This window comes from Plasmodium brasilianum, chromosome 8 (assembly GCF_023973825.1).
Source record: "Plasmodium brasilianum strain Bolivian I chromosome 8, whole genome shotgun sequence".
NCBI classification, from domain to species: domain Eukaryota; phylum Apicomplexa; class Aconoidasida; order Haemosporida; family Plasmodiidae; genus Plasmodium; species Plasmodium brasilianum.
The window spans coordinates 205,470-220,722 of NC_090121.1; the positions used below are offsets into that span (position 1 = coordinate 205,470).

Sequence of the window (15,253 nt, forward strand, 5' to 3'; positions counted from 1 at the left end):
AGTTCATTTCTGTTACTTGTGAAGAATAATAATAGTATGGTAACAGTAAAAAAAAAAAAAAAGTGCTGATTATATTATTTTCTTATAAAAAATACATATTCTATTGTTATATACTTTCACTAAGAAGGAACAAATACAAAAATTATTTTATGCGTAATTATGTTATAACAAACTCTTCCTTCCCTTCCCAGTTAATAAATTAAACATGAATCTACTTTCATATATAGCTACTGTTAACAATAAAATAAACATTTCTATGTCTATTGCGCAAGTACATTTTTAATCATTATATATTTCAGTGTATTCTGTTTTTCTTTTTTTTAACTATTTGTATTTCATGTTAAATTAGAGTATATAAAAATTGAAATATTGAATTTTTTTATTCATTTATTATGCCCCCATAAAAAAATATTTTTTAATTAATTGTTTTTTTTTTTTTGCTAGCCATAATTTAAGATATCAACTAATCTACTAACAATTAGGGACTAAAGTATAAAACGTAATATAAGAAAACACAGTTCTCTTCATTCCAGGGGTTATTCCATTCTTTAGTGTTTTTTTTATATTACAATTAAGCAAAGCATTATATATATATATATATATATATATATATACATAATATGTATTAATGCTCAATAAATTAAAGCACATAGGAAAAGGGATAAATTAGGAAAAAAAAACTATTACAACTACAGATTCAATAAATTAGAATAGTTAAAATTCAATCATTAGTTATATTATATAACTGTAGAACAATGTTTTTCGCTGATATATCACTTAGACACACCAATTATTATTTTATACCTATCTAATATTATTATTTATCATTCTTTGAAAAATCTTTTCATATTTTTCATGTTAATACAATTTTCCTTTTTTTTCTAATAGTTCTTTTCTATATATAATTTTTTAATTAACCAATTAATATGTATATATATAGACATATATATACATATAAATATAAGTATATAACTTAAAGTGAAAATTTTCAATACTTTATCAGTGGATCGTTACTGTATTAACTTATACTTTCTAAAACATTTATATTTTATAAGTATTAAAAAGAAAAGTGTATTTTAAACAGGTGATGCTTAAAAAAAAAAAAAAAAAAAAAAATTTCTTCATAATCATGAAGATTTCCATTTATTTTTTCTAATATTTCTTTTACAAAAAAAAAAATCGAAAATTGACATACATATATATATATATATATATAAAAACATATATATATTTATTTCTGTACTTTAATAATTCGTTGAATTTTTCCTTATATACTAAAAGAAATTCCTTTTTTTTTTAAATATAATTTTATTATGCTTTTAAAATGGTTGCATATTATTTAATAAAAAAGAAATTTTCATCACTTCAAGGTTGTTAAAGATAACCGCATTCTAACTCTATAACGTATTTCTCTTAAAAAAAAAAAACATACAGGCACAAAAAGTCCTAGTGTAATTTAATGGGAATATAATGCAGCAGTAATAATATCGTATATAATCCAAAAAACAAAAATCTCTATTCTAGTTAAAGCACCAAAAGAAAATCAGAATTCAAGAATAATCATGTATATATATATACACACCCTTATATAGGAATACATACAGATGTATTAAAAAATTATTTTATAAAATTACTTTTCTTGTAGACATTACAATTTTTATTCTTCTTGTAATTATATAAAATGCTAAATCTTTTTTTATTTTCATATAAAATATATATATAAAAACATTATTATTTACTAAGAATAAATATATAACTACTGTTTTGAATAACCCCTAAGAATTATGTAGATGTTATATTACAAATTCATTAATTGCATGGGGCCATATATATATCTATATCTATCTATATATATGTATATACATGTATATATAATTACATTTAAAAAAATAAAAATAAAATATATATAGACAATGTTATATATATTATTTAATAGCTAAAATTATTTATAATCCTATATAAATATGTATATTATATTTTGATCCTTACAACTTACTGCATCTTATTTTCAGATGGATAAGGGCAAAAAAGAATCCATTAAAAAGTGCAAATCGATACTTTTTTTAATTTTTTTTTTTTTTTTATTTAGAACAAGAAAAACTTATATAATTACATAAACTTATTTTATTTTAATATTTAAAATCTCTTTTATCTTATATATTATTAAAGGGGGGTTATCCATAAAGATACTCAAATATATAAATATATAATATGTAACGATTATTTTGTTTTTTATTACTTTAAAAATGATTTATATAATTAAAAAAATATAAATACACATACACAAAAAAACAAAACAAAACAAAACAATTCAGAATTTAAAGTACAATGGAGAATCAAACAATAGTTAACATATAAGATATCCAAGAGTTTTCAAATAACTTAGTTGAATATAAAAAATGGAGAAGTGAATTAGTATTAAAATATATTGAAAATTTTAATTTTTTAAATAGTTTATCAAGACATGAAGAATGTAAAGACATTGTTTGAAACTTAAGTTATTGGATAGACGATAATAGAGATGAATTTATTTCTAGTAAAGATAAAGTGTTTGGTATTACTTCAACTTCTGAAACTTGGTATAAAGATGTTTATAAACCTTTAATAATAAAAATACACTATTTTTGTGACCATTATATATTTAAGAGAGTCCCTGATAGATTTCTAAAACATGTAAGGGATATAATTGGTAAAATTGAGGACTTCTTACATGTAAGAGATAATTACGTTGATGAAATGGACATTGACTGTGAGTCTAATGATTATTATATATTTCAAGGTTGGTTATATCAAAAGGAACATACCTTAGCTAATAACAAAGATTGGCACTTGAGGCAAATAAAGTTTCTTTATCATCACATTTTCCTGTAAGTTTAAAATTTGATGATGTATTTATCTCTGAACATTACTACAACGGAAATCACTATAGTGATTATGATAAATTATATAATAATAATATATATGTAGGAAAAGTTGTTCCAGCATCTGAAACAAGAAGTATCTTTTCATTGATAAGCATAAGGGAAATTTTCAATAATTTATCTTCACGCTACTCACCTGTTATTATTTTCATAGGTTTGGGAATAATACTTGTGCAGTTTATTATATTTTTTTTCATTCTTCTTATGGTAATATAAAATATTTATTCTATAAAAGTCGTGATATTCATCGAACCTTTGCTGTTGATAATGAGATTAATAAATATATATATATATGCAATTGGGGGCAAATATATACAAATGTATGCAGATGTATTCAGACAAATACAAATACATACACATATATGCAGACAAATATAATTACATAGAGATATATGTAGACACATACATATGTAAGTGTATATACAAGCAAACATATACATGTAGGGGTACACATTTGTATTAATGAATGTTTAATATTTATCATGTACATCATATGTAAATATATGGGGTTATCAAAGAGCAAACGGAATAAATGGAAAAGGTTTTCTAATAAAAGAGTAAAAACTCTTGATAACACAAGAAGTACTTCTGTAAATAAAGGGGAGCATGGGTACAATAACAAAAATTATGATTCTTAATCCAGTAACTCAGAAATGAGTGATGAATAATATTTTCCAAATCCTCTTAAAGTTGGAGGTACACATATGAAAAAGTTCTATATATTAAATAAGGGAGACGACAAAGAAATGACAATCGTAGACATAAATGTTCCTCAACATAATGGTAGTGAAGAATCAATAGAATTTCAAAAGAAAGATATATATGGAGTTTGCAAAGAACTCTTTAAAAAAAACAAAAGAAATGATAATTCCTCTAAAATTGGGGAAATGGTGAAGAATGGGAAGCGATATATAGTTTTATAGTAACGATATGATATATATGTAGTAAATTATTTGAAATGAAATGTAATAACACTATAATGCCCATTACCAATGAGAAAATGTAGAAGAGGTAGAATGAGAAGAAGGAAGATATGAAAAATAAGGAATGATGGATTACGAATATTGAATAACGGATGAAACTTTAGAATGATGAATATAATATAAAAATTAAAGCATTAAAAGAAACCATCATTGATGTTCCTAATCCTTTTATTAGATTAATTAAATTTTAATTCGTTTTTGTTGTTGAATTAATACAAATAACTTAATATAAAAGGATAAACCATAATATGTTATGCCAATACAATCCATAATTGTTAGCAAAATTAACATGTTGATGCCTTGTTCTATCATAAATTTAGATGTAAATCAAGTTGTTCATATTTAGTAGATATAACTAAGGAGATGAGTAAATATGAAAACATATTATCTATTTATATAATATATATACATAGTAGAACATTTTGTTTCACGATGCATATATTAAACTAACAAATGATTCTTTCAAAAGGAAAGTAAATTTTTCATAAAAATTTAGTTCATGTCTGTGCATGTATGTATATTTGTATATATGTACCTATATATATATACAAGATTACAGGTATTTTTCATAGTTTCCTGGAAAAAACATCATTTGGTGGTGTCATAACGTTGTCTGTGTGCCAATTCAGAAAATGAACTGTTAATATGCAAAAATTTTTTTAGCGGAAAATAAAGGTAAAACCATTTAGTTGATGCTTATAGATGGGCACAACCCAGTATTCGGATACTTACATATATATGTATATATATAAGCAGTTATGATTGTTATTCTTATCATAAACTGATTTATCAAAGTGAAATAAATGTTCCATATATGCTATGAAAAACACCTGTACATGTATATGTATAGGTCATATTCGATTAAATCAAATATTTCGCATTTCACAAATAATATATGTTTACTTCAAAAATATAAAATTTGATATAATATTTCTTGATAAATATATTTATGTTGGAAATATTTTTTATATAAAATAAATATTTTCTTTATATATTTATTTTTCAAAAAATAATTTGCCGGTGTCTATTATGTCTTATATTATCGCCATACGGAAGTATATAGCCCCAAAGTACCTAAATAAAATGTTAATGTGTTTTTTTCTTTTTTTTGGATACTTGTTTTTTTGGTTTTTATATTCCCCTAAAAAAATAATTTTAAATAACACGCTATCAATTTCGTGTCCCTTAAAAGCGCAAACTTATATATTAAACACCAACATCAAATACTTAACAGGAATATCTCTGCTATTAATTGCAGCTTTGCCTTAATTATTTTCACCATTATATACATATTTGTATGTTTATTTATTTCTTCTTTTTTTTTTTTTTTTTTTTTATCTTTTTTCTTATTTTTTATGATTATTAATTGTAAATCTTTTTCGTACCCAAAATTATTTAATTCCATCAAAAGTGATTAAGTATACATTACGTAAAAATTTATACAATAATAAATATTTTCAATAGAGTAAAACTATAATTATCCAAATCATATTTTTATTGTAAAGACTATTTAATGATCATCACAATTTAACAAAGAATAATATAATTTTAATTTTTAATAATTTATGTGTTTTAAAAAATTTATATTTTCCCCTTTTTAAGTAAATTTTAATTCTACATTATTTTCTGTAAGTATATATAGAAAACATACAGATGTATATAATATATAAAAATACATTTTATTGTTCTTAAGATTAACAATATATTTTTTATTTTTTATATTGGCTTGTTACTGTATTACATATTACATTTAAAAAAACTTATTTATTATCAAAACAGAAAATTGTTTATTTATTAAACATCTTAAAAAGGCAATTTTAGTAATATTTTTAATATGCTTTTATTATACATAAACAATTCAGTAGTTTTTTTAGTTTCTGATAATAATTTATATCGTGATATTTCATTTTAACACAAAAGAAGGAAAATACAAAAATTATTCATGGATATATACCATTTTATTATTTCACTATTAAAGTTTTCGTGGGGAGAAAAATTTTTCTTTTTGAATATTTTTTTACATTTCTTATATTATCACATCTTTTGATTTTAACTTTCTCCTATAGAACAACAAATTTTTAACTATTATAACAAAAAAAAAGAAAAGGAAAAAAAGAAAACAAAACTAATAATATCAATGTAACAAAATAAGTAGTATGTATATATATCACACTGAAAATATACTAGAGTATTTAATTAAGGATAGAACAGATACCATAATGAAAATATTATTCTAATTAAAAAAGCTTAAAAAAAAGAAAAAACAATAAAACAACGTTAAACGAAATAAAACAGAATGAATCAAAGTAAAAAGAATTGAAACTAAATAAAACTAAATGAAACATAATGAAACTAAATTTCTTTTAATTATTGTAAATATTTTAATTAATAATGATATAGTTATAAAACCCCTTAGTAATAAGCTACGTTAAGCGCAATAATTACTAAAATAAATAAAACAGGGAAAATAAAAAAGAAAAAGAAATATTCCAAAAAAAATAATACAAAATATGAATAATGGAGAAACATGAGAAGGTTATATGGATTGTTATACATATGTTATATACTGTAAAACAACAAATGAGAAAGTTATATTTTGTAGTAAATAGAAAATATTTTTGTATGTAACTACAGTAATTATTCTTATATTTACATGATCTTTTTTTTTTTCCCAGATAAAGAAAGAATTTAATAAATATACAGTATATACATATATATACATAACCTAACTTTTCTTTTACTGTAAGATAACAATTTATTAGAAAAAGAAAAATCTATGAAAATAGTAATTCCAAGCTTACATGAAAATTATTACTATTAATAATGAACAAAAAAAAAAAAAAAAAATAGGTATATGAATAATTTAAAATTTCCTGTTAAAAAAAAAATGGTAAGATTTTAAGCTGGTACATGAATTAAAAAAAAAGTGTGACGACAATGACTATATATAGATGTTAATATAAAGGTTCCTTATGTTATTTTACCTATTGCAGATTTATGACACATTTATTGCTCGTACAGTTTAATGAAAAGTTTTTAAAAATTTTCCCCTATTTTAAATAAAAAATTAAAAATTGTTTTATGAATTATAAATATTATATTTTTTGGTATATTATATTTTCTAAATAAATTATTCGCAAAAATGTGGAATATTAATATAATAATAACTCAATATTTAATATTTTTTACTTGTAAAATTTCATTTAATAGAACAAAATTGAACAAAAGGTTTAACTAGTAAATAGTGCACATCGGCTATTGAAGCTTAATTTAAATTTATATTACAAGCTATTTTTTTTTTTTTTTTCTGTTCTTGTTTCATAAAAAATAGTAGTAATTAGCATATTTCTAGGAAACAGTTTTTCTAAAATAAATTATAATAAAATTATAAAAAAAAATAAAAAAAAAAAAAAAGAACAAAACATAATAATAGTTATATTTTACTAGAAAAAGGGTTTCGTTTTTGAAAAATTATTTTGACTCATGGTAATAAGTTGTCATGCTAATAATAAAGTAAATTTTGTAAATACAAAATTTGCTACTCCATATTTATGTTTAACGAAGAACGAAAATCCTCCTGAAAATAATATTAAAAATGACATAGCCTTTCATTCTTATGTTGCATTGTCAATTATCTCATATTGTGCCCTTTCTAATATTTCTAATATAGTAAGAGAAGATGTTATATTATTAAATATATACGGGTATACGTACTATGTAAATGTGCATATTGTGGTATAAGCATATATATATGTTTGTGTTTGAAGGTCCTTTTTATTTCATATAAAAACTCTTAATTGAAATAGTGTTAATATAATTAACATAAAAAAGTTAATCACATACGAAATGAATACTTTAAATTATATTTTAGAATTCTTCCAAAAGGAAATTACGACGATACTGTAACTCAGAAAGCACAGAAGAAAGTAAGAGTAAGGTAAGCGAAAAGGATGAAAATGAAGGGGAATTAAATAAGATAAATGAAAGCAAAATAGAAGAAAAAAAAAGAATAGAAATCAAAATAGAAGAAGGAAAAAGGTATGAAAGAAAAAATGATAAAATAAAAATTGGTGAAATAAATATAGACGAAAACAAAATTGGTGAAGGAAAAATTGATGAAGACAAAATTAATGAAAACGGAGAAGACGAAATCAAAATAAAAGAAAACATAATAGATGAAAACAAAACAGGTCAAAAAAAAAGAGTTAAATTTAAAATAGATGAAATTAAAACAGACGAAGGAAAAACAGAAGAAATCAAAACAGACGAAAGCAAAACAGAAGAAATCAAAATAGAAGAAAGCAAAATAGATGAAAACAAAAAAAATGAGAACATAGGCGATAAAAACCTAAGTAACAATAATAACGAAGGAGAAACTTCATTGAACATTGAGGAATTAAGTACTAAAGAGGTATTAAAATTAGCTGCAAAAAAAGTCATAGACATACTAAAAAAAAAAATACTTGAAAAAAGGGATAAGTTTAAAAAAAAAGTAATAGACAAAATAGTGTTTACAATAAATCAAATTAAAGGAGAACCATTAGACGCATATAAAGAGGAATTTGATGATGAAGAAATAATTGATGAAGAAGAAGAATGGAAAGTAAATGAATGGAATCAATGGTTTTCCAACACTGAAAAGGAATACGATGATTGGATTCAGTCAATAGACGATTATAAAGCCCAGTGGATCAAGGAAAAAGATTTGGTATTTCCAACATTCGCAAATAGTCTATACAAAAGTTGGGATAGGTGGCGTGAACAAGTTAAATCTGAAAGTAAGGATTTGAAAGAGGCCAAATGGAAAGGATGGGGAAAGGAGGAATGGAAATTATGGCTTCAGAAGTATTGGTATGAACATAATCAAGAAAAATGGAAAGATATTATAGCAACGTATGAAAAAAATTATCGCGAATGGACAGTTAATAATTGGAATAAATGGAAAGGGCAAAAATTGATGTCGTGGATAATGAAAAAATGGAAAGTTAGAGAAGACCGGAAATGGGAAAGATGGGAAAGTAACAAATGGAATAAACGTTTAAGATTTAAAGAGAAAAAACAATGGAATGTTTGGAGATATAGATTAGAAAAAGAACGTTTGCAATGGAAACATTGGATTGATTCAAAAAGGATTACAGTTTTGGGGGAAAATCAATGGAAAGAATGGGACGACTGGAAAGAAGAAAAACTTAAGATCTTTGAGGAAATTGTAGATTCCATTTCAAAAAAATGGGTAGAAGAAGAAAAGTTTCACGAATTTAAATAATAAAATATATACTAAGAATAATACATATTCTAAACAAACTACAGAAAAAGAAGTAACATTTATATATATGTAAAAACTCTAGTACAGAAGTTACCAAATATCGCACTTCTTCAGAGACGCTTATTTTAGTAGATCCACAAATATATGTAATGAAATGGAAAGAAGTGTAAACGAACGAATAAGATATAGTTCTGGTTATAATATTTCATCTGTAACATATAATGCAGAGTCCTAATCACTTCTTTTTATTTAGGGTGTCCCTCTAATTTGTTACTCAACTTTAAAAAAAAGGAAAGGGAAATTGTAGAACTCCCAAACAAAAACGAAAAATATATTTTCCAAACATAAATAAATAGGTAAGACAAAAAGCGTAATTGCCATCTCTATATAGTCTTAAAAATTGTGAAATTATATATTTATATATATATATATATAAACATAGGTAAGCTAATAGAAGTTGACTTTTATCATAATAACCGTTTTTTGTTAAACTTATTTTATTATTTTTTTTGTTTTTTTTTGATTTTTTCTTTTTTTTTTTGTTTTAATTTGTTTAAAATTTTTTTTGATATTTGAAAAATAAACTTTCTTTTTTAACTTTTAGTTTTAAAAAAATAAAATTTTAAATTTTATCTTACAAATTACATGTACATAATGTTTATACGTATTCAAATATATATGTATGTTTTTACATGTATTTGCTTTTTTATATCAATCATTTAATAAGGTTGCATAGCTCTAATAGAAAGAATAATCTTTTTAATCACCGTTAAATTCACACAATAATTATAATGATCCCATTCTTCAATTCTAATAAGTAAAAAAAAAAAAAAAATTCTTTAAAAGAAATAAAAAGAAACTAAAATCTGACAAATATATTAGATTATTTTGTTTCTTAGGAATACCATTTTATCAATTATTTGGAAGTTTGGGAAATAACTTCATCATTAATTTTTAAATTTCATTTATAAACATCAGAAGAATAGAATAACGCGAATGCAGTACAACTGAATGTTGATGATAATTTAGGTTACATTGTACTATGACAGATGTGACTGGTATTTTTCATGCGCTTAACTTGTGTGGTAGCTACAAATCAGTTCAAAAAATCCTACGAAAAACGTGGTGAAGGATGATAGAAAAAATTCTAATATGCTGCAAGAAAGGAAAAATTAAGGAATAACCCCTTAAAAGATCCCTAAAATTAACTGTAAGTATTATACAACCCTTTTAATGGACGCTTTAAAATATTACGAATATCAGAACATAATAAAATATTATGAGATTCACATTCACATTATCAGTAATACGTATAGAATCTTAAACTAGTAATAATATATTAAATTGTACGCATTAAATATATTACTTAATAAATTTATATACGAAAAAAAAATGATATATAAAAAATATATTACAATACAAATAGGAAATAAAATTAAGTTTTAAGAAATCATTAAAAATAAAACTAATGTTTAAAACAAATATCTTTAATATAAAAGAATTTAATACATAAACCCATGGTTTTTTCAAGTAAGCCTTACAGAGAGTAATGACAATTTTTTCTTCACTTTTTTTTTTTCTCAACTGCACTATGTATCACATATATATACATATTTCGTTCATAAGAAAAGGGGTTCATTTATGGGGCAAAAAATCAGTATGAACCGAACGTGAAGTTGCAAAATGTTCCATTCTTACAATTATTATATATATGAGAAAATATTCTGTCTTTTATTTAAGAACACATCTTTTTATAAAAAAAGAACAAATATCTAAAAAGTTTTAATGCATTTTATCTGAAAGATCAGTTATCAAAAATAATTTGCATACCTTTGTTAATTAATTGCAAAGAACATTAATCGAGTAATAACGAGCATGTTGTTTCATACGAATTCAACTTCTATTGCTCCCCGAACTTCATGTATATATATGCAAAAGAAATGTTGTAATACTATGAAATACTATCTCATTCTTGCAATAACTACGTGTTTTCGCTTAACTATTTTATTTCCTCATTATATATATATTAATGAAACTTCGATTTGTCTTTTTATGTTAATTTAAAATTAATCACTCAGCCCATATTTCCCCTAACAACAAGCTTATTTTTGTCTTATTCTATTTCTTAGTTTCTCGCTTAAATATAACGTAGTTTTTTATACACTACACCTTTTAATCATCACTTTTAGGAACATTTATTATTTATTAATTTGAAATTTTGTTTTCACTTTTAGTATTTTTTCATATGAGTGAACGGGCACTAATGGTGAAAAGGTCCGTAAAAGAAACATACAGTTTGATCTTGTTTTCTTTTATTGCTCTAATTTCTGTTCCTGTTTTTTTTTTTTTTTTTTTCTTATTTTTGTTCGTTTTTTGTTTTGGCTATTTTTTTTTTTTTTTTTTGGCTGTATTATTTAGCTTTACGCTTTAGCTGTACATTTTGGCTGTAATATTTAATTTTTTTTTTTTTTTTTTAAGGCATACATATAAATGAATGGCAAATATTTGAAGAGTAAGATTTAGCATTTTTCATAAGAAGCGTTAATTTTTTATTTCTTTTTAGCAAATTATTTTTCTTTTAAAATTTTTTTATATGTAAAGATCTCTTTTCCTTTTTATGTTGTTACTTTTTTGACCAGTCCTTATAAATGTCTTCCATCTTGTTTTGGGTTTTAATAATTCTTTTACTATTTGGTTTACCATTTTACAAATTTAAAGTCTCAAATACTAATATAATAAAAGATGTAGACTTTGAAATTAAGTATGAAGCAACAACAAAACGTTTGTATGTTGAAAGTGTTAACAAGGAAAAATGTGGCAACCAAAATTACTACATAAATGAGAACTGCAAAATTGTTAGTTCTCTCGGAAAAATTGATGAGAATAATACCGAATTGTGTTTAAATAAAAAAAATAAATGTTCGTATATTTCAAATTATATTTTTCAAAATTTGGGTATAAAGTCAATTACTAAACGAGATTTTTCCAATTTATTTCATTCGAATAGATCAACTATTAAAACGCAAGAAAAATGTAACAAAGAAGTGCACTTAAATGAAAAAATAAAATGTACATGCTGCGAGAAAGAAATACCAAATACTACTGAAGGTGAAGTAGAAGGAAAAGAAAAAGGTACAAACATAGATAATAACAATTATTACCACTTTAAGGACTGTAAATGTATATTGCATTATGAGGTAGAATATGATGATACTGTTACTCCTAATAAATGTGAAAGTTTTACTTGTACAGATGGATTTTGCACTCTTCTAATAAATGGAGAGCCATTTTGTTCTTGTTTTGATAATTTTTATTTTGATAAAAACAGAAATGCATGTATAAAACATGAAGAAAAAAAAAAAAAGACTGCAACCTTGATTTTGGAAAAAATAAAATCAGTTATTCGCATCACACCTATAGCTATACACCTTTAACTAGTGAAGATTCGCAAAATAATAATTCCCAAGACCATTCACTAAATCGTTTTCAAAGTGTATTGGATCCAAAAAACAGATTAAATATAAATCATACATATAATAAGGCTTGCCAGGCAAATCAAATAAGAAATGAACAGGGAAATTGTGAAGATAAAGACGATCATGCAATAGAAGATATTTGCTTTAGATTAGAATGTTTTATTAATTCTAATAAACCTGAATGTGCATGTGTAAATAAGAAGAGAGAAAAAATAGGTAATAACATTTTTGATGTTTCAAATATAAATCTATGCACACTTAATAACATTAATTGTGATTACGGAAAATGTAACAATTTGTTAAAAAAAGAGGAACTAGGATGTATCTGCGATGAAAACTATAAATATGATAAATCTTTAAAAGTTTGCATTAGCTCCTCCTTAACAGGCCTTTTAAACTATATACTTCTTTTAGTGTTATTTGCTTTAATTACAAGTGTATTATAAATTAATAGATATTAAAACAATTTTCACTGTTTCATGGGGGCTTTCAGGGGGATCAAATACTGTTTCTACATTTACAATTCAGAATGTACCCTTTTCTTCTCATATTGCTTTATTTTATTTCGTTACATATATATATATATATATATTTTTTTTTTTTCCCCTGAAAATAATTACTACATAGAGAAACATATGTATTTTTATGGGAAACTTTACCTAAATAGAAAAGGTACCATTCAATGAAGTACTGCAGTTGTCCGTTAATTAACGTGAATAATAGTCCATATAGACATACAACTATAAAAATGTGTGAAGCACCACAAACATGCACAGGTAGAAATGCATATGCATATATGTACATATGAGCACACCCACATACAAGTTCGCTAATTCATATATTATTTTGGCATATGGGGAATTTATGCACTTTAAAAAGACTTAATTTCACTATAATCTAAAGAAAAGTGAAATTAAACAGTTTTTAAGTTATAATATTTAAGTATTTTTAAATATGTAACCACGTAAATTTTAAACATACAGAAATTATATTTTCCTTATTTACAGTGTTTATTTTGCTTTTCTTCTTTTTTATGTTCTACTTATAATATTTAAAAAAATAATAATAAATATAGCTGTACTGTAATTTTCACAAAACAGTTTTTAATATTTCCTTCATTAAAGAGCAAAGCCTTATACATATTTTGACTTGATAGAAGAATGTTCCTATTATTAATGTATACTCGTATAAAACTATTATTGAAGAAGAAAATAGTACACTTTTTTTTTTTTAAGAATACATATAACTTAACCATATATTTATAGGATAAATGTAAATACCCATAAAAGGTGGAGAAGCGACCTTTTTTATTTTTATAAAAAAAATGTTCTTTGTTATTAATTTAAAGATTCTACAACGGAGTATTTTTTCTCTTTTACTTTTACCTCTCCTTACTATTTTCTTCTTTTTTTTTCCCCTTTTGTTATTATACATAATTAGAAATAGATTTCGGTTTCTACAGTTTGACAACAGTGGAAACAAATTTCATAAAATTAAACTATTTAACTATAAGTTTATATTAAATATTTACTTGAATGAAATTACATTGTATATTATCCTTTTAAACATTATATGCATTACTACGTATTAGTATCTAAATACGAAAATTTTGCTCATTAATTTAACATTTGTATAATTAAAATTGATCAGAAATTGTATATAAAACATACATGGGTAAATTTTTCACACATGCCAAATTCTATTAATTTTTTAATTTTCATTTTTTAAAAGACAAGAACTCATTTGAAAATAATATATGTTTCTCCATTTTTTTTCTTTTTTTTTGATATTTATTTAAATAATTAAAAATGAGACGAGACGCTTAAATTTTGTAAATACATACAATATGTATATATATATATATATACTATTAAGCAACTTTTTCTGATAAATACTTACATCCTTATAATCGTAATATTATCTTGTATGGCATTTATAACTATATTAAAAGAACATATAAAAATCTCTCACTTAAAAATGAGGGAAAAAGAAAAAAAAAGAACATCAAGAAATAACTTTATGCTTGTTTCCATAGCATAAAAATACAGAAATCTATGTAATTTAGCTGTAGTAAAATATAAAATATAATTGCACTAGCAAAATGTATGAGTTCTTAATTATTTTGCGTAAAAATATTTTTCTAAATAAGGCTAATTTTCCATGAAATTTTAGTTTACTTCTTTTAAAATATTTACACGTTCACATATGTGTAAATCAGTTTTCCCGCTTCTTTATTCGTGTGCGCATATATAGATCAGTTCTTCCTTTTAATCATTCAATCTACAAATAGTTGTTTTTTAGTAATTATAAAATTAGTTATTACACCTCTGTGTTTTTTAAAAAATTTACAAAAATATAAATGTTCTTTTTTGTTGTTCATTATAATTTGACAGTTAATTCATAAGGTCGTATATCCTTTAATATATGTACATTTGTATCTATAGAAAATATTCCTTTTTTTTTTTTGTTTTTTTACACATGATGAAACAAAAGTACGTATTTCCTCTATATAATTCTTTATATTTTTTTTTTAAACCTTTCTATTTCAATTATTCTAAAATATAGAAATATTATATATATGCAAAAACAATTCGTAAAAATTTATGA

At 23.0% G+C, this 15,253-nt stretch overlaps 3 protein-coding genes across 3 annotated transcripts; all 3 read left to right on the forward strand.

Moving 5' to 3' along the window:
- Positions 1-2,399: 2,399 nt before the first annotated feature.
- On the forward strand, positions 2,400-3,559 carry MKS88_002227 (STP1 protein; the record flags this gene model as incomplete). The annotated part of the gene is made up of 4 exons (XM_067215222.1): positions 2,400-2,407; positions 2,499-2,867; positions 3,076-3,181; positions 3,440-3,559. The coding sequence occupies 4 exons, from the start codon at positions 2,400-2,402 to the stop codon at positions 3,557-3,559; spliced, it is 603 nt and encodes a 200-aa protein (XP_067073668.1).
- A 3,828-nt stretch (positions 3,560-7,387) lies between these two features.
- On the forward strand, positions 7,388-9,170 carry MKS88_002228 (Tryptophan-rich antigen 3; the record flags this gene model as incomplete). Its single annotated transcript, XM_067215223.1, has 2 exons — positions 7,388-7,639; positions 7,776-9,170. 2 exons carry the CDS (start codon positions 7,388-7,390, stop codon positions 9,168-9,170), a joined length of 1,647 nt encoding a protein of 548 aa, XP_067073669.1.
- A 2,648-nt stretch (positions 9,171-11,818) lies between these two features.
- MKS88_002229 (uncharacterized protein) lies at positions 11,819-13,092 on the forward strand (the record flags this gene model as incomplete). The annotated part of the gene is made up of 2 exons (XM_067215224.1): positions 11,819-12,506; positions 12,614-13,092. The coding sequence occupies 2 exons, from the start codon at positions 11,819-11,821 to the stop codon at positions 13,090-13,092; spliced, it is 1,167 nt and encodes a 388-aa protein (XP_067073670.1).
- Positions 13,093-15,253: the final 2,161 nt, after the last annotated feature.